Consider the following 22,569-nt stretch of genomic DNA (forward strand, 5'->3'; position numbering starts at 1 on the left):
GGATCTACATAGTAGATCCATGTGATCATCTCTCATACAGAGAGGAGAATGACAGGCAGCTTGTTTACACAAGCTGCCTGACTTTCTCCCTCTCCCCCGCCGATCGCAGAGTGGCCGGCTGCGATCGGGTCCGCCGGTCACACGCGCGGGGGGGTCCGTGACCACGTGGGAGCGGGAGCGCGCCTCCGGCGGCGCGCGCTTGCTCCCTAAACCCTCACAGGCGAGCGACGTAGACCTACGTCACTTTGCCTGTGAGGGGCTGACCGCCGACGTAGATAGTCGTGCGGCGGTCGGCAAGTGGTTAATAAATCTGCAACAATGTTAACAATTCTGTGTTTTTCTGTCAGTATGGGGTGCTATGTGTACATTCATGAGGAAGAAGAATGAACTTAAATGATTTTAGCAAATGGCTGCAATATAACAAAGAGTGAAAAATTTAAGGGGGTCTGAATACTTTCCGTACCCACTGTATGTGTATATATATATATATATATATATATATATATATATATATATATATGTGTGTGTGTGTATATATACACAGTATATAATGTATATAATATATCTATATACACACACACACACACACACACACACACACACACACACTGGATATAAAAAGTCTACACACTCCTGTTAAAATGTCAGGTTTCTGTGATGTAAAAAATGAGACAAAGATAAATCATTTCATAACTTTTTCCACCTTTAATGTGACCTATAAACTGTACAGCTCAGTTGAACAACAAGCTGCAATCTTTTTTAGGTGGAGGGAAGTAAAAGGCTGGCCATACACCATACAATTTTCTTATTCAATTTCCTTTAGATTTACCTTCAACTATGTAGTGCAAGGGCCTGCCTGATTGCATACAAATTGAAAGTGTTCAGGTTTGAACTTATATTATATGGTTTTGGTAAATCTAAAGGAAAGTTGAACAAGAAAATTGTATAGTGTATGGCCAGCCTAAGTAAAAAACTAAAATAATATGGTTGCAGAAGTGTGCACACCCTTAAACTAAGACTTTGTTGAAGCACTTTTTGATTTTATTACAGCACTCAGTCTTTTTGGGTATGAGTCTATTAACATGGCAATATTTGCCTCTTCTTTTCAAAAACGCTCCAAATCTGTCACAGCCCTCTTCAGATCACCCGACAGATTTTCAATCGGATTCAGGTCTGGGCCATTCTAGAACTTTAATCTTCTTCTGGAGAAACCATTGCTTTGTTGTTTGGATGTATGCTTTGGGTCGTTGTCATTCTAAAAGATGAAGTTCTTCTTCATGTTCAGCTTTCTAGCAGAAGCCTGAAGGTTTGGTGCCAATATTGACTGGTATTTGGAACTGTTCATTATTCCCTCTACCTTGGCTAAGGCCCCTGCTCCAGCCCCAAAGCATGATGCTGCCACCACCATGCTTCACTATGGGTATGGTGTTCTTTTGGGGATGTGCAGTGTTGTTTTTGTGCCAAAACATATCTTTTAGAACTATGGCCAAGTTTTTTTAGTCCCCCCCCCCCCCCACCTAAAAGATTTCAGTTTGTTTTTCAATTGATTAGTACAAGTGTATAGGTCACATTAAAGGTGGAAATAGTTCTGAGATGCTTTATCTTTGTCAATTTTTTTTTTACGTTTTTTTACATCACAAAAAGCTGACTATTTAACAGGGGTGTGTAGACTTTTCATATCCACTGTATATACATTTTTGTGATCTCATGCTTTTCTAGGGTAGAGGAAATATCTGGGGTCCTATTGACCTCAGATGTTCCCATAAAGAGGATTTGTCGTGCCTTTTTCCTATTACAAGGGATGTTTACATCTCTTGTAATAGAAATAAAAGTGATAAAAAAAAAATTAAAGGGACAGTGTAAAAATACAAAAAATAAAGCAAAATAAATAAAACTTATTTTTTTTTTTTTTAGCGTCCCTGCCCCTTGTTTTCGCATACGTAGGTTGCACCCGCAGATGTAAACAGTGCTCGCAGTGGAGCCTATGGAGATTTTTATGTACTGAAGTTTGGCACCATTCCATGACTGTGCGCAATTTTAAAGCGTGACATGTTGGGTATCTTTTTACTTGGCATAACATCAAATTGGATTAAATATTGTGCTTTGTTGTATTAAAATTCATTAAAGTGTATTTAAAAAAAAAAAAATATTACATGTAGGAGAGGAATGCCAGAATTGTCCTGGGCTAGAAGTGGTTAATCTTCCGAAAATGTATGTGGAGTTGCGCATGCATGGCATGGCAGTCAAGATGTTCGAAGATCATGCTGCACTAGAACACTGGTGTGTGATAGGATGTCAGCAGTGCCGATGCATGGATCGTGGTGTATCACACGGTTTACTTTTTTTTGCGACGTCATTACATTCCGATGGCTACAGCACAATGTGAGTAGGTGAACCGCGTCACATTTCTTTGCGCTGAAAAAAATTATTGCATGCTGTACCTTGTGGTAAAAGAAAAGGCATTTTGCCATTCATCAGGAACTCAATGATGGTGCATTGCTTTTGCTTGGAATCCATTATTTACCTGGGAAAGAAAAAAATGAACAATAGTTGCTATAGAGGAAGCGTTACTCTACCAACATTTGAAATGTGACCGTTCAATTTGTAAACTTTAACTAAGTATAGCCTAGTACACACCACCAGTTTCTTTTCATTTAACCCGGCGGGCTGAACGAAAAAAAACCTGACAGCCGCTGTACTAACTATGCAATGTTAGTACAGCAATCTCCCCTGCTATGCTATTGTGTTCTGACAGGGCGACGACTCCCGTCCCCCCCCACCCCCCCCCCCCCACCTGAACACTCTGGTCAGCGCTCTCAGCCAAATGGCAGACCTTTTTTAGTCATGCCACTTTGACAGAACCTGGCTGAACCAGCTGCATTACACATGGGCTAAATGTCGGCCGGTTTCTATTGAACCGGCCAATGCCACCCGACATTCGGCCCGTGTGTACTAGGCCTCAGTTAACAAATAAATGATGTCCACTTTTGCATTAGTTTTGGTACTTCCCTTGTATAATGGAATGACATATACTACAAACTGCCATTCCCCAGACCTCTGAACTTTGTAATCTGTACTGTACATTCATACTAGAGATCGACCAATTATCGGCAAAGCTGATATATTGAGGGCCGATATGCACTTTCCCTGATATATCGGAATCGGCCCCTGAGGTTACCGATATTGCCGATATTTCGGGAAAGTGCTTGTACCGGAGTGATGCCTGAAGCTAGAAGCATCACCCCGGTACCAGTGTCCATAGCAGACGGTCTGCTGTCTTGTAATGACGACCGATGCGGCTGAGAAGCCGCTTGGCCGTCATTACAAGGAGCGGAAGGGGACGTCCCCCCCCCCCGCCTCCCTCCACGGCTTGCCCGGGTCTCCCATCCCACCGGGAGACCCGGGCAACCAGCCTGCACGGCCGCCGAAGACCCGATCAAAGCCGCATTTGGCTCTGATTGGGTCTCCATGCAAAAACTGTCTGGCGCCAGATTCAAAAAAATTTCAGGATTCAAAACAGCCAAACTTGGCATTTTGAATGCTTTTAAGTGCAGAGGAGGGGTTTGGGGTCTTTTAGATCCCCAGATCCCTCCACAACAGTACCTGTCAAATAAAAAAATTTTTTTTTTTTTGTATGAAAATATCGGCTGATACCGATATGCATTGGCCAAAATATCGGTATCGATAACGAAAAACCGATATATCGGTTGATCACTAATTCATACCACTAGTCTTTTGTTTTTTAGGAATTCACTATTTCATCAAGTTCAACTAACGTGCACCCTTTTGTAGGCTTTTTTAGCATATGATTATTTCTGAAACAGTTATGAAAATTCACATGAATAAGCACTAAATACTGTTACCTAATCAGAACAGATTGTTTTCCCTCTTTCCCATCTACGCTCTTTTAGCATTTTCAGTAAAAAGCACAAATTATTGCTTCCAGGTGCATCTTCCCTCACAGTTTTTTCACTTCACAACAAACACTGTTAATTTAATTTGCTAAATAATATTATTTCTGGTCTGAACAGCTGTGATTACACCTCTAAACACACACAAGCAAAGCTTCAGGTTTCCGCACTTAAAAAAGCAGGTCCTCCCGATCATATCACATACAGGATCACCCTTCTGATCTCTGTCCCCCAATACCTTACTAAATGGTAAATGAGTTGAGCATCATCTTCTTTATAGATCAGTAAAACTATAAGGTTATTCAGCTGATCCACAGCTTTAAAATATTCTGGTGGTGGTATAGGGTTCCTAAAACCCTGCACAAATTCTTCCCACTGTCCTTCACTGTACTGACACACTCAACCAAACCCTTCACGAGACAATTGTCCACTGAACACCACTGCACGTATTCACTGTTAGCCACCTTTTACAGACCAGCAAAATTATAGGAATCTGCAGAGTGACTCCACAGTGCATTTATCTCTAGTAAGAGATAGGGCTTTAAAATCCACTTGTGGTGGTATAGGGATCCCAAAACCCTGTAAAAACTCTTACAGCAGAGCTCCCCACTTTGTTGGAGATGGGGCTTTTGTGAGCAGGTTAAAACTTTCAAGAACTTACATCGGTTGTTCAAATTTCTTCTTCTTTTGCTCCTCCTCCTCCTTTCTTCTTTCCTACCCCGTCTTTCTTCCCCCTCCTTTCTTCTTTCCTACCCCGTCTTTCTTCCCCCGTCTTTCTTCTTTCTTCCCCCGTCTTTCTTCTTTCTTCCCCCGTCTTTCTTCTTTCTTCCCCCGTCTTTCTTCTTTCGTCTCCCGTCTTTCTTCTTTCGTTTCCCGTCTTTCTTCTTTCGTTTCCCGTCTTTCTTCTTTCGTCTCCCGTCTTTCTTCTTTCGTTTCCCGTCTTTCTTCTTTCGTTTCCCGTCTTTCTTCTTTCGTTTCCCGTCTTTCTTCTTTCGTTTCCCGTCTTTCTTCTTTCGTTTCCCGTCTTTCTTCTTTCGTTTCCCGTCTTTCTTCTTTCGTTTCCCGTCTTTCTTCTTTCGTTTCCCGTCTTTCTTCTTTCGTTTCCCGTCTTTCTTCTTTCGTTTCCCGTCTCTCTTCTTTCTTCTTCCTTCTTTCGTTCACCCTTCTTTTGTATTTCTTCCCCCTTCTTCCCCCTTCTATCTCATTACTTCCCCCTTCTTTCTCCCCCTTCTTTCCCCTTCTATCATATTACTCCCCCCTTCTTCCCCCTTCTTTCGTATTACTTCCCCCTTCCTTTCCTTCCCACTTTTTTCTTCCCACTTTTTTCTTCCCATTTTTCCTTCCAACTTCCCACTTTTTTCTTCCAACTTCTTTCTTCCCATCATTGAAGGAAGGGTGCAGGCTGTTTGAGATCCACAGAAGGCTACAGAATGTTTAAGGAGCTTTGTCTTATCAATGGTGTCCTCTCAATGATGGTTGTTGCTTCTGCTTGGAATCCTTTATTTACCTGTAATGAAAAGAATAAGAGGAGTTACTATACAGCAGTGGTCTCCAGACTGCGTCCCTTTGCTTGCCCCCCCCCCCCCCCGCCTTTGTTGCACTATTCCTCACAATAATACGAGAGACCAACAATGGGGCACCATTTCTCTCAGTGGCACTAATAATGGGGCATTGTTCCTCCCAATGATACCAACGATGGGGCACTACACTTTCCCTTAATAACAAATGTGGCAATGTTTACTCCCACTGATGCCAGGACAATTTCCAGTCCCCCTGGCCACAGTCTGCCCCTCCCACTCTTTCTAATCTCTTTTTCCCTTGATGTAGAAAGCGTGAGTGGATGAACTGTCTTTTTAGCAAAGGTTCTTTTAAGAACCCGAAAATTTCAGGGGTTCCTCATGGATAAAAAGGTTGAGAGAGGCTAATTTAGAGGATCATTTTGTCATATTATTCTCAGTAGAATCTGACATTTGCTAAGCATCTTGTGTGATTTGGGCCATGCATATTTTTGTACTGCTAGAATACTGTAGTTTTTTTCATTCTTTTTTCAGTGATGGTGTTTAATATCATGCAAACATGGAAAGTTCTTCCAGAACCTATCAAACAAGGCAGAAAAGAAAGTCAAATGAGCCTATTCCAAAGTCCAGGGTCGACTGGAAACGTACGAAAATAGACACTATATCCCACATTGTTGATTCTGATGAGTCGACTTCCGCATCCGAAGAAGAGGAGGAGCAAGTTGATAGCAGCAGCATATCCAGTGAAGAGAATGAAGAACAACTTGAAGTACCTAAGTGTAGTGCAGATGATGGGGAAGAAACCATCAAGAAACCCAGACACAAGAACACTTCTATGACAATAGAAAGCAGTGACAGTAGCTCCGACAGCGATGGGCCAGGTTTGAGAGCCCCTGTCAGACGCCGTCGTACTATAGATGAAGATGATGACTCTTTGAATAAAGCCAATGACGGGGGAGTGTCAGAAGAAGTCAAAGCTCAAATCAAGAAGCAAAAAAGGGAAGATAACCTGAAACAGCTTGTTGAGAAAAGACGATCCCGAAACCCAAGAGCCAGCTGGGAATCCGATGAGGTAAATTTGGACATGCATGAGTTGATTTTTCAGAATATTCTTCAAAAGTGCAATCAAAATGATCATAGGCTAGTAATACAAAAAGTTGCAAATTTTTACTATTTTTGTCAGTCACTTGAGATGATCCTTTAAATTTATAGAATTGTTTTAAAATCCTCAGAAAAATTGGCCTCTGTATGGGCATCCTTTTATTCTTTGATATTTTGCCTTACTCCCTATTCTAACCCTTTCCATTACACCATCCTGTTTAACAGCACAGCTTACAGCTTGGGGTTGTTCATCTGGTCTGGACCTGCTCCGCTATACCACACCAGGGAAGAGCGGTAACCACATGTATCAACAGAGATGTAAATCTCTGCAAGATTTTTCTGTTGGCCATCACCAGTAACTTGAACCAACCAGTGGTGTCTTACAGTTCTCAAATTCTCATCTTCTTATTTCTGTATATTATGTTGTACCTCCACTTAATTCCACAAGGTATTAGAGATTGTGTTGCTCAGTCACAGCTAGTAGATACATTTTACAATATGAAGAGTCGGATAGAAAAGTAAACTTTGGTGGTTATGTCCTAAAGCTGGATTCCTGAAGAGCTAAAAGCATCCTACAGGCAGTCTCACAACCTTTGCAAATGCTATGAATTGCACAATCTCCCTGGAGTTGATGGGTTTTAAAACCAAACATTTAACTGGGGTTTACAGTTGAAACAGGGCTATGGCATCTGGTTCTGGCTTTTCCTCGTAATACAAATGCAGCCCCACGTATATTCCAGTCTCAAGATTTAAAAAGACAATCCAAAGCTGCTTCTGCACTCAGATACAATTAATTATTAATAGTTTATCATTTCTAACTAGGATTTAAATGAAAAAAATGTGTTGGCTGTGAGTGGACTGTGGTAGGCTTTTCTTGTATTTATCAGATAGCTGAACTGCAAGATCTTTTCATTGGATTTTCTGGTCCAATTTCCTTTTTCCAGAGTGCCACTCTCCATTGCACCTTAGGGATAGCTCACTGGTCTTTCTGTAGAATATGCGTGCAGAATCCAGCAGGGAGAAAGTCTACCTTGGAATACCTCAGGCAAGTTGGTGATAGGTGATATCATTGTTGAAATTCCCAAGTTGATACTGGATTATTTTGAAAGGCATTTAGTGATTTATCACCTTAGCATCTATGCAAAGCTAAATGTCACCTTTGGTTGGACTTATGGCCTGAATACACGATTAGAATATCGCCCGATCATTCGACCACCGACTTTTGAAAAAGTATTTGTTGGTCGAAAACGTTGCCAACATACACGGTCCGAATATTGGCCGACCGTTGCCCGCCGACCATCGAAACAGTCGAATCGAAAAATATTTCCGGACATGAGTGATGAGGTTATACAGATTTCAAATGAACCACTTAAACACCAACGTATAGAATATCGTTCATTCGCAAACGAGACGACAGAATTTTTCGGGTTTTTCAAACGGTATTTTTTGTTCACAATATCGATATCGCTCATTGATGGCTGGGCATTAACGAGTAGAATATCGGCCGATCGCTCGCTGAACGGAAATTTTCGGCTAATTTTTCTTATCGTGTATTTGGGCCATTAGTCTAACCATAAACGAGCAGACACTGCTCTGCAAAACCAGAACTTTTCATACAGATGTGCCAGAGTTTTTACTGTATTGAAGGGCTTTCTTCCTTCTCTGTGGAAAAAAATGAAGTTTTAAAGAAGCAAAGAAATAGCGGCAATTCTTTTAGGAAGTTTCCTTTTGTGACAAAGAGCACTTCCAAATATTTGTTATCTCTTACGAGGATACTTCATTACTATTTGGTGTTCATGTGCAACACTCAAAATTATAGCACTGCTTGACAACAGCTGACATATACTGTATATAATTGCTCTTAGACTTTACATTTTAACTTGTATTTGTATGTGTATGTATATATATATATATATATATATATATATATATAATAAGAGTGAAGAATATGTAAATACCCGAGGAAACCTTAAAACATATAATCACTCACCCTGCGCTCTATACCAATAACATGGATAGGCAACTTAATATATGTGAATGACACAAAGTCTAAGCAGCTGTTATAAGTAAATAAAATGCAAGATAGGTGTTTCAAGAATAATCACCATAGGACGTAAATAAACCAAAACAGTCGTATATCTTGAGAGAGGTGGATATTGTGAAGGGCTTGCTTTCACCGGTTATCTGGTGAGTTCCCATTACAAGGGGGGGGAGCACTTGGCGGTGGTGGAAGTTTGGTGCTTTCATTCCAGGTCCCTCACACCTTTTCCTTGAACAATGGACTCAGATAGACATAGAAGTCTCCGATTGGACCATATATTAGAGTGGTTTCACGGACTGTTGTGTTTTCATGCATTTCCCTCTTTTTTAGCGCTGTTAGTGTTTTGGTTTATTTACGTCCTATGGTGATTATTCTTGAAACACCTATCTTGCATATATATATATATATATATATATTGTACCTCACAAAAGTGAGTACACCCCTTACATTTTTGTAAATATTTTATTATATCCTTTCATGTTACAACACTGAAGAAATGACACTTTGCTACAATGTAAAGTAGTGAGTGTACAGCTTGTATAACAGTGTAAATTAGCTGTCCCCTCAAAATAACTCAACACACAACCATTAATGTCTAAACCCCTGGCAAAAAAAGTGAGTACACCCCTAAGTGAAAATGTCCAAAGTGTCACTCTATTTTGTGTGGCCACCATTATTTTCCAGCACTGCCTTAACCCTCTTGGGCATGGAGTTCACCAGAGCTTCACAGGTTGCCACTGGGGTCCTCTTCCACTCCTCCATGACGACATCATGGATCTGGTGGATATTAGAGACCTTGCACTCCTCCACCTTCCCTTTGAAGATGCCCCACAGATGCTCAATAGGGTTTAGGTCTGGAGACATGCTTGGCCAGTCCATCACCTTTACTCTCCGCTTCTTCAGCAAGGCAGTGTTTGTCTTGAAGGTTTGTTTGTGGTCTTTATGTTGGAATACTGACCTGCTGCCCAGTCTCCGAAGGGAGGGGATCATGCTCTGCTTCAGTATGTCACAGTACATGTTGCCATTCATGGTTCCCTCAATGAACTGTAGCTACCCAGTGACGGCAGCACTCATGCAGCCCCACCACCATGCTTGACTGTAGGCAATACACATTTGTCTTTGTACTCCTCACCTGGTTGCCATCACACATGCTTAACACCATCTGAACCAAATAAGTTTATCTTGGTCTCATCAGACCACAGGACATGCTTCCAATAATCCATGTCCTTAGTCTGCTTGTCTCCAGAAAACTTTTTTCAGGCTTTCTTGTGCATCATCTTTAGAAGAGGCTTCCTTCTGAGACAACAGCCATGCAGACCAATTTGATGCAGTGTGTGGCGTGTGGTCTGAGCACTGACAGGCTGACCACCCACCCCTTCAACCTCTGCGGCAATGCTGGCAGCACTCGTATGTCTATTTCCCAAAGACAACCTCTGGATATGACGCAGAGCACGTGCACTCAACTACTTTGGTCGACCATGGGGAGGCCTGTTCTGAGTGGAACCTGTCCTGTTAAACCTCTGTATGGTCTTGGCCACCGTGCTGCAGCTCAGTTTCAGGGTCTTGGCAGTCTTTTTATAGCCTAGGCCATGTAGAGCAACAATTATTTTTTCAGATCCTCAGAGTTCTTAGCCATGAGGTGCCATGTTGAACTTCCAGTGGCCAGCGAGAGTGATAACACCAAATTGAACATACCTGCTCCCCATTAACACCTGAGACCTTGTAACACTAACGAGTCACATGACACCAGGGGAGGGAAAATGGCTAATTGGGCCCAATTTAGACATTTTTACTTAGGGGTGTACTCACTTTTGTTGCCAGCGGTTTAGACATTAATGGCTGTGTGTTGAGGTATTTTGAGGGGACAGCAAATGTACACTGTTATACCATATTGAGCATCTGTGGGGCATCCTCAAAGGGAAGGTGGAGGAGTGCAAGGTCTCTAATATCCACCAGCTCTGTGATGTCATCATGGAGGAGTGGAAGAGGATTCCAGTGGCAACCTGTGAAGCTCTGGTGAACTCCATGCCCAGGAGGGTTAAGGCAGGGCTGGAAAATAATGGTGGCCACACAAAATAGTGACACTTAGGGGTGTACTCACTTTTGTTGCCAGCGGTTTAGACATTAATGGCTGCGTGTTATGTTATTTTGAGGGGACAGTAAATTTACACTGTTATACCAGCTGTAATAAATTCTGCAGGGTGCCATAACTTTTGCAGACGCCATTTTTTTGCTTTCTGTAATTTTGAAAGTGTCAATGATGGAAATAAAATCTAACTTTTGTTAACATATTATAAGAATGTCTAATCTGTAATTTGATGCCTTTTGGAGATTTTTCCATCTTTCCTTGGCTTCTTTATGCACATTAATACAAATTTTTACCAGGGGGGGCCAAATTTCGATCCCCACTGTAATACAAAAGATCAACGCTTAAAACATATGACAATAGGGATCAATCTGATCCCCAGAGTTCTCACCTCCTCCACGCTGGCTGTAGAACCTCCGGGAATTGTCATACGATCTACCAGCAAAAGAGTCAACCACACTTTTGGATTATCTCCCTCCTGGAATATTTTCCACTCTCCTGTGCTCTTTACTGCTGCAGTCCTGGCCCTTTCCTTTGCACACAGTGCAGTTGATGCTCAACATTTATTTAATAATTAGAAATGGGGAAGAAAAGCTACCATAGTGTAGTAAATTTATTTATAAAAGACTTCTGAATATGAATTGTACTACATTGCATGTAAAACCCGAAGGTGCTGCCTAGGATATGATTTCACTGGAAATCCAGCCCAACGCGTTTCGCCAATTTCACACAGTATCTTCAGGAACAGGACCTGTATCAATAACCAGGTAGCACTGTGATAATTTCTATATGCTAGGTGAGCTTTGTGCAACTTATGAACAGCAGCTATCAGAACCAATAATGGATGTTTGGATTTGACTGGGTTTGGGTACTTTATATTTACTTACTCAGCTGTAAGTGAGCGTCAGTAAACATTGCTTCTATATGTCTGGTTTATTCTGTAGCCAAGTTCCAGCAGTGAGTACATTCCCCTGACTCCAGAAACGATGGGGGAAGATGAAGACAGTCAGGAGATGGAAGACTTCATAGTACAAGATGAGGAAGAAGATGAGGAGAATGAAGATGGAAACCGATCAATGAGATATCGGGAGATGTTCTTGAAGCACCGACTTTCTCAGTGTATGTCCCTCCATTGGATGATGAATTGTGTGGTCTTATGGTAGTCAGTTACGCTACTATAATGGGAAGTATGTTTGGGGGTCACATTTTACTCTCTGACTTTTCGGTCTGACTATGCAGCACAGTGCAGGAATGATCAGATCAGATTGGTTAAAGCAGAATTCAAGCCATGTTAATCACTCCTAAGCATTCATTGGGGATTGGGGACAGTAAAAGAAGGGGAGGATCAGAGAAGACTGGATGAAACAGCCTTTTTTCACAATGCGGAGGATTAACCCCTTAGTTACATAGTTTGGTTTAAAAAAATACCCAATTCCATCTAGTTCAACCTATAAAAGAAAAAAATACAGTCCCACATACACAATCCTATACCCACAGTTGATCCAGAGGAAGGAACCCCCCCCCCAGCAATGCATGATCCAATAAACATTCCCTCCTGATCCACCGAGAGGCAATCAGATATTCCCTGGATCCACTTTACCTAAAAATATTAGTACCCAGTTATATTATGTATATTATGTACATTTAGGAAAGAACTCAGGCCTTTTGTAAAGCAATCAGCTGAGCTGGCCAGAGCCACCTCTTAGGTTCCACAGTAAGTATAAAAACCATGCTTTACTGCATATACAGACTGATTTTACTGTTGTGGGTTTAATAATGTTTTAAGATAGTTGTAAACCCCCCACCTTGCAAAACAACCTATTCAGTTTAAAATAGAAATGAAAGGCAAGACATTTGTGCACATATAAACATTATAAATACCCTTTTTTCTGAGTGATCACATACCCTCTCTTCTCAGCTGCAGCACACTGGTCTTCCCAGTAAATAGCTGTGCAGGGGGGGGGGGGGGAGTGTCAGTTCTGATCATTGGCAGAGAGCAGGCTGATTTCTCTCTGCACAGCTAGTGAACTGACCACACTGTGCTTTTTATACCTAGTGTGGTCAGTTTTTGATAGGAAAGCAAGAGTGACTGACAAGAACACCAAAGATTTCAAACAAAAGGATGCACATATCGGGAATATGAAGTCTTGGGTTTATATATTCTTTAAAGATGTAATGGCCAGCACATGGGTCAGCGGGGATGCAGGCACAAGAAGTGGCCATTGCAAAAGAGTTTTCAGCAAAATTATAGCAGTACAGTTTGGTGGAATGAGCGGCATGACAAGTATGTAATCAATTTGTTTGGCATGGACAATGGAAAATGATTTGTTATAACCATTTTATTATTACTGTATTTTAGTTACTTCTAATGACCTTTATACACATCTCGAGACGGTGATCAGGGCTTTCCTAATTAATATTGCTGATAACACATTTCTACAATCTTTGTATGGTAAGTCAGATGATATTTTACTTACATAGCAGAATTTTGTATTATTGCAGTGCATCCTATATAGTACATAAACCTGAAATGTCTTTGTTTGATTTCTCTGAGCTCTACTGTAAATGCTTTCGGGGCATACACACTATATTACCAAAAGTATTGGGACGCCTGCCTTTACATGCACATGAAATTTAATGGCATCCCAGTCTTAGTCTGTAGGGTTTACTATTGAGTTGGCCCACCCTTTGCAGCTATAACAGCTTAAACTCTTCTGGGAATGCTGTCCACAAGGATTAGGAGTGTGTCTATGGGAATGTTTGACCATTCTTCCAGAAGCGCATTGTTGGACAAGAAGACCAGTCTGCGCCCTAATGCATCCCAAAGGTGTTCTATCGGGTTGAGATCAGGACTCTGTGCAGGCCAGTCAAGTTCCTCCACCCCAAATTCTCTCATCCATGTCTTTATGGACCTTGCTTTGTGCACTGGTGCGCAGTCATGTTGGAACAGGGAGGGGCCAACCCCAAATTGTTCCCTCAAAGTTGGGAGCATCAAATTGTCCTAAATGGGTTGGTATGCTGACACCTTCAGAGTTCCCTTCACTGGAACTAAGGGGCCAAGCCCAACCCCTGAAAAACAACTCCACACCATAATCCCCTTCCACCAAATGATTTGGACCAGTGCACAAAGCAAGGTCCATAAAGACATGGATTAGCAAGTTTGGATTAGCAAGTTGGGGTGAAGGAACTTTGACTTTCTTGCACAGAGTCCAAACCTCAACCTGATAGAACACCTTTGGGGTGAATTAGAGCGCAGACTGCAAGCCAGGCCTTCTCTCCATCAGTGCTTGACCTCACAAATGCGCTTCTGGAAGAATGGTCAAATATTCCCATAGACACACTCCTAAACCTTGTGGACAGCCTTCCCAGAAGAGTTGAAGCTGTTATAGCTGCAAAGGGTGGGCCAACTCAATATGGAACCCTAAGACTTGGATGCCATTAAAGTTCATGTGCGTGTAAAGGCAGGCGTCCCAATACTTTTGGTAATATAGTGTAGAAAAATTTTCATCTTTTCAAGAACATAGACTAACCTACATGCCTATTCTTAACCACTTACTGACCGCCCAGCGACTATTTACATTGGTCGTTTGACGCTAAATACCGGGGTTATGGCAGCAGATAGCTGCCATAACTCCGGTATTTTTTTAAACGGCAGGCGGTCAGCTTTCAGATAAGGGTGGTCCCAGCAGCGGATTCGCCGCAGGATCACCCTTACGGTGCAGTGGAAGAGTTGCCCCTCTCGCCGCGTCCCGGCCGTTTTCCCCGCTTACTGGACCCGCCGGCAGCGGGAAAACCGATCCGGTCCCGGCTCCTCATAGACAGGAAGTCGAGTGAGGGCAAGTTTTTTTTTTTTTTTAAAAAAACTGTGTAAAAATAATAAATAAAATAAATAGGAGGGAAAAAATAAAAGCGCCCTGCCCCCGTTAGCTGGCGCGCAGAAGCTAACGCAAGTCCCGCCCACATATGTAAACGGTGTTCAAGACACTAATGTGAGGTATTGCTGCGATCGTTGGAGCGAGAGCAATAATTTGAGCCCTAGACCTCCTCTGTAACTCTAAGCTGGTAACCTGTAGAAATGTTTAAATTGTCGTCTATGGGGCTTTTTAACCGCTTCCATACAGAGCAGTTAGACACCCTTCCTGCCCAGACCAATTTTCAGCTTTCAGCACTCTCACACTTTGAATGACAATTGCTCAGTCATGCTACACTATAACCAAACAAAATTTTTATCATTTTTTTCACACAAATAGAGCTTTCTTTTGGTGGTATTTGATCACAACTGGGGTTTTTTTTTTTCGTGATCTATGCAAAAAAAGAGCAAAAATTTTGAAAAAAAAACACTTTTTTTTAGTTTCAATTATGAAATTTTGCAAAAAATTAATTTTTCTTCATACATTTGGGCCAAAATGTATACTGCTACATGTCTCTGGTAAAATTAACCCAAATTAGTGTATATTATTTAGTCTGTGTGAAAGTTATTGAGTCTAGAAGCTATGGTACCAATTACTGAAAATTGATCACACCAGATGTACTGACTGCCTATCTCCTTTCTTGAGGCCCTGAAATGTCAGGACAGTACAAATACCGCCCAAATGACCCGTTTTTGTAAAGTAGACAGTCCAAGGTATTTAGTAAGAGGCATGGTGGGTTTTTTGAAGTTGTAATTTTTTCCCACAATTCTTGGGAAAATGAAGAAAAAAAATGTTTTTTCTTTTTTTCCCCACAAAGTTGTCAATTTATAAGCTATTTCTAACACATAGCATGTACACAGCAAAAATTACACCCAAAATACATTCTGCTACTCCTTCCGAGTATGGCGATACCACATGTGTGAGACTTTTACACAGCCTGGCCACAAAAAGAGACTCCACGTCCAAGAAGCACCTTCAGGCGTTCTAGGAGCATAAATACACATAAAACTTTCTTACTACCTATCACACTTTTCAAGGCCCTAGAGCACCAATACAATGGAAAAGTCCACAAAATGACCCCATTTTGGAAAGCAAACACTCCAACGTATATTCTATGAGGCATTATGGGTCGTTTGAACATATCATTTTTTTCCACAGGTTTTTGGAAAATGTGGGAAAAAAATGAAAACTTTTTTTTTTTACACAAAGTTGTCAATTTATAGGATATTCCTAACACATAGCATGTACACAGCAAAAATGACACCCCAAAATACATTCTGCCACTCCTCCTGAGTATGGCAATACCACATGTGTGAGACTTTTTCACAGCCTAGCCATATAGAGGGGCCTAACATCCAAGGAGCATCATCATGCATCCTAGCCACTTGCCTAGGCCTATTTTTGACATTTGGTGTTTACAAGCTAAAATCAGTTGTTTTGCTAGAAAACTGCTTAGAACCCCCAAACATTATATATTTTTTTTTAGCAGAGACCCTAGAGAATAAAATGGAGATTATTGCAATATTTTTTATCACACCGTATTTGCGTAGCGGTCTTCCAAACGCAATTTTTTTGGAAAAAATTCACTTTTTTTTAATTAAAAAATAAGAAACCAGTAAAGTTAGCCCAATTTTTTTCGATAATGTGAAAGATAATGTTACGCCGAGTAAATAGATACCCAACATGTCATGTTTCAAAATTGCGCACGCTCACGGAATGGTGACAAACTTTGGTACTTAAAAATCCCCATAGGCGACAATTTAAAAATTTCTACAGGTTGCCATCTTTGAGTTACAGAGGAGGTCTAGGGCTCAAATTATTCCCCTTGCTCTAACGATCGCGGCGATACCTCACATGTGTGGTTTGAACACCGTTTACATATGTGGGCAGGGTTTCTGTATGCATTCGCTTCTGCGCGCGAGCTAACGGGGACAGGGCGCTTTAATTTTTTTTTTTTTTTTTACTATTTATTTTATTTATTATTTTTTATTTTTACACCGTTTAAAAAAAAAAAAAAAATTGATCATTTTTATTTCTATTAAAAGAAATGTAAATATTCCTCGTAATAGAAATAGGCACGACAGGACCTCTTTTTTGTGAGATCTGGGGTCAAAAAGTCCTCAGATCTCACAAGTACACTAAAAGATAGAAAAAAAAAAATAATAATTATAATATAAAATGAAAAAAAAAAAAAAAAAAGGACCTTTTAAACCGGTTGCTAGGCAACAACATTTTCCGTAGCTTCGGTCCTCCAAGACCATAGAGTCAAGTGAGGGCAAGCTTGCCCTCACTCAACATCCTGTCTGTGAGGATTCGGGACCGGATCGTTTTCCCCGCTGCCGGCGGGTCCGGTAAGCGGGGAAAAGGACCGGAACGCGTCGGGAGGGGGGCGCCTCTTCCGCCATCCCGGAAGGGTGATCCCACGGCGAATCCGCCGCTGGGACCACCCTTATCGGAAAGCCAACCGTCCACCGTTTAAAAAAATACCAGGGTTATGGCAGCTATCTGCTACCATAACACCGGTATTTAGGTTTAAACTGAGGACGTATATAAACCTTTTTGGACTTGGACATGGTGGCTGTATGAAGGGTGACAGGTACTCGGGTACTTTGTTGGGCAGGTGACAGGTACTCTGGTACTGATGAGCAGGTGGCAGGTACTCGGGTACTCCGATAGGCAGGTGACAGGTACTCGGGTACTCTGATGGGCAGGTGACAGGCAGGTGATAGGTACTGATGAGTAGTACTCACTGACTGATAGGTGATAGGTGATACTGTACTGATGGGTACTGATGATCAGTACTGATACGTGATAGGTACTGATGAGTAGTGATGGGTACTGATGAGCAGGCGGCAAGTACTTGGGTACTTCAGGCGTCAGGTACTCTGATGAGCAGGTGGAAGGTACTCGGGTACTCTGATGGGTAGGTGACAGGTACTCAGGTACTCTGATGACGGGTACTCCGTTGACAGGTACTCAAAGTACTCGAGTACCTGTCATCAGAGTACCCGAGTACCTGTCATCAGAGTACCCGAGTACCTGTCATCAGAGTACCCGAGTACCTGTCAGAGTACCCGTCATCAGAGTACCCGAGTACCCGTCATCAGAGTACTCGAGTACCTGTCATCAGAGTACCCGAGTACCTGTCATCAGAGTACCCGAGTACCTGTCATCAGAGTACCCGAGTACCTGTCATCAGAGTACCCGAGTACCTGTCATCAGAGTACCCGAGTACCTGTCATCAGAGTACCCGAGTACCTGTCATCAGAGTACCCGAGTACCTGTCATCAGAGTACCCGAGTACCTGTCATCAGAGTACCCGAGTACCTGTCATCAGAGTACCCGAGTACCCGTCATCAGAGTACCCGAGTACCCGTCAGAGTACCCGAGTACCTGTCATCAGAGTATCCGTCATCAGAGTACCTGAGTACCTGTCACCAGCCCATCAGAGTACCCAAGTACCTGTCATCTGAGTACCTGATGACAGGTACTCGGGTACTTTGATGGGCTAGTGACAGGTGCTCTTTATTGGGGGGGGGGGGCAATCAGTGTGTTTAGGGTGCACTGTAGTTGGTAACTAGCTGTTACCACAATCTCCTCCTCACACAGGATCAGTGTGTGAGGAGGAGAACACGGTGACAGCTAGTTACCGTGTTCTCTGTTGACATTTGTGACCGGCTGTGATTGGACACAGCCGGTCACGTGGTAAAGAGCCAATTTCATTGGCTCTTTACCTAGATCGGGGATCGACTCTGTCCGAGGGACGAGCCTCGTCCCTGATCGCTGCTCTGCGCGCCCCCGGGGGCGCGCATTGCAGAGAGAACGAGCGGCTCGTGCTGGAGCCGCTCATGTGATCGGCTGTGATTGACACAGCCGATCACGTGGTAAACAGCCAATTTCTATTGGCTGTTTACCTTGATCAGTGATGGGCTATGTCCGAGGGACGAGCCTCATCGCGCTGCTGCGCGCCGCCGGGGGCGCGCAGTAGCAGCTAGAACGGGCCGACGTCATATGACGGCGGCCCGGATCTAGACAACCACTTTGCCGACGTCATTTTACATGACTCGGTATGGAAGTGGTTAAGTACCAATGTTTGTCGCCATTCCACGAGCGTGCACAATTTTGAAGCATGACATGTTGGGTATCTATTTACTCGGTGTAACATTATCTTTCACATTATGGAAAAAAATTTGGTTAACTATACTGTTTTCTTATTTTTTAATACAAAAAAGTGAAAAAAATGATAAGTGAAGTGAAAAAGTGAAAAATTTTTCCAAAAAATATTGCGTTTGGAAGACCGCTGGGCAAATACGGTGTGATAAAAAATATTGTAACAATTTGAATTTTATTCTCTACGGTCTCTGCTAAAAAAAAATATATGTTTGGGGGTTCTAAGTTGTTTTCTAGCAAAAAAAAATGATTTTAGCTTGTAAACACCAAGTGTCAAAAATAGGCCTGGCCTTAAAGTGGTTAATGAAATAAACTTTTATATATTTTTTTTCCCAATGATATATGTGAAAATGGTAAATTGAGGCAGAATGGTACAGTTTTGGTGGAAACAATTGTGATAGTCATGCTTTAACCATACATTGCATTTGTGTTCTTTTGTGGCGTAGAAGGAAAAAGAAAGAAGTGGTATGCAAAAAACATGCTGAAGTCTCTGAATTATTTGGATGATCGTGTTCTATCTCCTCGTCTTGAAAAACTCATCACCAGCTGTCGTTGGAAACCCCGGTACAAGGTAACATTTTAACCACTTGCCCCCAGTATAACATAGTTCTACTCTGTAAAGGCGACACTGCTGCACTGGATCAAGCGTTAGATACGTGATCTGACACTTCTGGGTCTGCGGCGCGCATCCGCATCGCTGGCGTCCCACTGTGATTACACACAGCGGGAGCTGATCTGCGGGTACCACAAACTCTAAGTCCGCCGGCTGATCATTAGGCAGAGAGCCAGATCACCGATTTGCCCATGTACACAAGGCAGATCGCCGTTCTGTCAGCACAGAAGGCAAGGATCCTGAGTTCCTGTATAGCAGACGTGGATCCATGCCTTCCCCTAGCAAAAGCACCTCCCCCACAGTGCACAAACACTTGCTAGGCACACAGTTAACCCTTTGATCGCCCCTGATATTTAACACCCTCCCAGCCAGTGTCATTTGTACAGTGACCATGCATATTTTTTAGCATTGATCACTGTGTTAGTGTCACTGGTCCCCAAAAAGTGTGAGTTAGTGTCCTGACTGTCCGCTGCAATATGGCAGTCCAGCTATAAGTTGCTAGTAAAAAAATAAAGTAAAAAAATACTAGTAAAAAAATAAAAATATCCCATAGTTTGTAGACGCTAAAACATTTGCGCAAACCAATCAATGTAAAACCTATCAATTCAAAAAGAGACCCAATGGATATACATGACCTTGGCTCCTCATGGATTGAACATAGATTTGGATCTAAATTGCTTTTTAAGCAACTATTAGATTCTTGTGGTCCCTATATTTGACCAGGTGTGGTGGCCTTTTGCTTAGTCATCAATTTTGCTATTATTGTTCCCAATTTTGATTGAATGTGTTTTTTTGATTTTTCTCTCTTTTGGAGACTTTTTCTAGTTGGATAATCCTATGGATTATAGCCTGACATCTGCGAGATGTTCCGGAGGGTGCCAAAGAAAGATATAATATCTTAATTTGGGTAACCAGCATTGTCGGTTATGGTCCAGTAGTGTCATCATGCATATCTTTTGAAATATAGTCTGAACCTCTTAAATATGTCATGTGATAGGCGAGAGTTCTTGTTGAAAAAATGGTACAAATTAATATGTTTTACATATATTTTTACACAGTTATTTTATTGTTTATGATTATGAATTCATGGAAAGTGTCTGTGTGTCTCCCTTTCGGATTTGGCACAAGATTTTACTTAATATGTTTTAGGAATGTAATGTTCTATTTCACCAGTTGATGTCAGCCTAAAGCAAAGCTGTGATCTTGGTAAGATCTATTTCATAATAATGCAGTTTTTAAGGGTTGATTGAATATATATAGATTCTATGGTAATATGTATAAAACCGGATTGGATTCGTGGAAATTCATCCTAAGTATTAATATCAATATAGGTTTCATATGTACATATACTACTGAAGAATTAAAATTATGGCGGATATCAGATTCAGCTTTGCTTAGCGGCTTAAGGGTTAAGTGCAGATTTAGCCATTTGAAAATCTGTATTTAAGCAGAGCCCACGCCCTCGGTAGAAGTCGTGATGACGAAACGTGTCAGGGCGTGAGCATGCGGTCTCCTTGCATAAACAGACGCTAAGCCCAAACTTACGGAACTCGCCGCCTGCGTGGAGCATAGCAGACGCGGTGAGAAGGGCTTGGTGGTCTTTATTCTGATGGATTTAATCATGGCTTTATGATATACTTTCTGATGTAAGCAGAATACTGTAGGGGGAACGGGTGTGCAGTGGATGTGGTTTTATCAATAATCTTTTAAACAATATCACACTATCGGTCCCCTTATTTCTCTCTTCCATCAAATCAATTACCTTGGGATATGTCTGTGTGGTGACGGAGTTGTACTAACCCATTGGAGAGATTTCTTATTCGTGGGGCCCCAGACGTTGATTGATGTAGAGGAGAAGTCATTGGAGAGAAGAGGAGATAAGGCTGATATAGACAAGGTGCTGTTTCTCAGTAATACCCGGTGAGTGTCCATTACCTACGGGTTGAGCACAAGCGGTGTGGTGGAGGAAGTTTAGATTCATCTGAGCAGTGATTTAAGCACTGGGAGATCACCATGTTTTTGAGAAGCCGCTTTGTATGCTGAGACCTATACTTATAGGACCTACTGAGAGCCTTTATATATAGGTCATTGCACCGTTGGAGGGACATACATATATATATATATATATATATATATATATATATATATATATATATATATATATATATATATATATATATATATATATATATATATATATATATAATCTTAATAATATATATATATATACACACAGTGTACTTATCTTCCTCTTTGTCCCCATTGGGGAATGAGTGTAATGCATTTAATGATGTATTGGCGCTGCTGAGTGTCATTTATACTGATGTGTACTGCATGACCACTGGGGTGTTGATTAAACTTTGTTACATATATAAATGAATGTACATCACATGTGAAAAAGCTCTATATTACTAATACCACGGATGAAACAGCAAAAAACAGTATAGTAACTGCAATGAGCATCATCCTAGTAGATTCTGCCTGACATGTTTCACTGAATATGACTGCTTTCTCAGGAACTTTTAGAAATCTTTTTTGATTTTTTGATTGCTTTCTGTGTGTTGTTTTATTTGAATATAAATTCTGCTTTTTTATAGGAGATGCTGAATCAAGCTCTCAAAAAAAGTTTCTAAAAGCTCCTGAGGAAGCGGTTATATTCCACGAAACATGTCGGGCAGAATCTACTAGGATGATGCTCATTGCAGTAACTATACTGTTTTTTGCTGTTTCATCCGTGGTATTAGTAATATAGAGCTTTTTCAGTTGTGATGTACATTCCTATGTAACAGAATACATATTGGCCTAAATTGATGAAGACATTTTTAAAAAAAAAAATAATTTTATTGGATTTTTTATAGCAGAAAGTAAAAAATATTGTTTTGGTTTTTGTTTGTTTTTGTTTGTTTTTTTTTTCCAAAATTGTTGGTCTTTTTTGTTTAAAGCGCAAAAAAAAACCCCAAAAAAACGCAGTGGTGATCAAATACCACCAAAAGAAAGCTCTTTTTTTAGGGAAAAAGGACATACATTTTGTTTGGGTACAGTGTCACATGACCGTGCAATTGTCAGTTAAAATAATGCAGTGCCGTATCACAAAAAATGACCTGGTCACACACGCTTGACACCATCTGAACCAAATACGTTTATCTTGGTCTCCTCAGACCACAGGACATGGTTCCAGTAATCCATGTCCTTAGTCTGCTTGTCTTCAGCAAATTGTTT

General features: G+C 41.4%; 1 protein-coding gene across 1 annotated transcript in view; it reads left to right on the plus strand.

Moving 5' to 3' along the window:
- The first annotated feature begins 5,966 nt into the window (after nt 1-5,966).
- The window catches only part of CCDC82 (coiled-coil domain containing 82), a 31,630-nt gene continuing 15,027 nt past the window's right edge, over nt 5,967-22,569 (plus strand). The window contains exons 1-4 of the mRNA XM_082244565.1: nt 5,967-6,500; nt 11,601-11,775; nt 13,016-13,108; nt 19,184-19,308. Of these exons, the coding sequence (XP_082100691.1) occupies nt 5,988-6,500; nt 11,601-11,775; nt 13,016-13,108; nt 19,184-19,308 (906 nt within the window). The 5' untranslated portion in view covers nt 5,967-5,987. The remainder of the gene's footprint in view (nt 6,501-11,600; nt 11,776-13,015; nt 13,109-19,183; nt 19,309-22,569) is intronic.

The sequence above is a fragment of the Pelophylax lessonae genome (genome assembly GCF_965119305.1).
Source record: "Pelophylax lessonae genome assembly, chromosome: 2".
Lineage (NCBI taxonomy): Eukaryota > Metazoa > Chordata > Amphibia > Anura > Ranidae > Pelophylax > Pelophylax lessonae.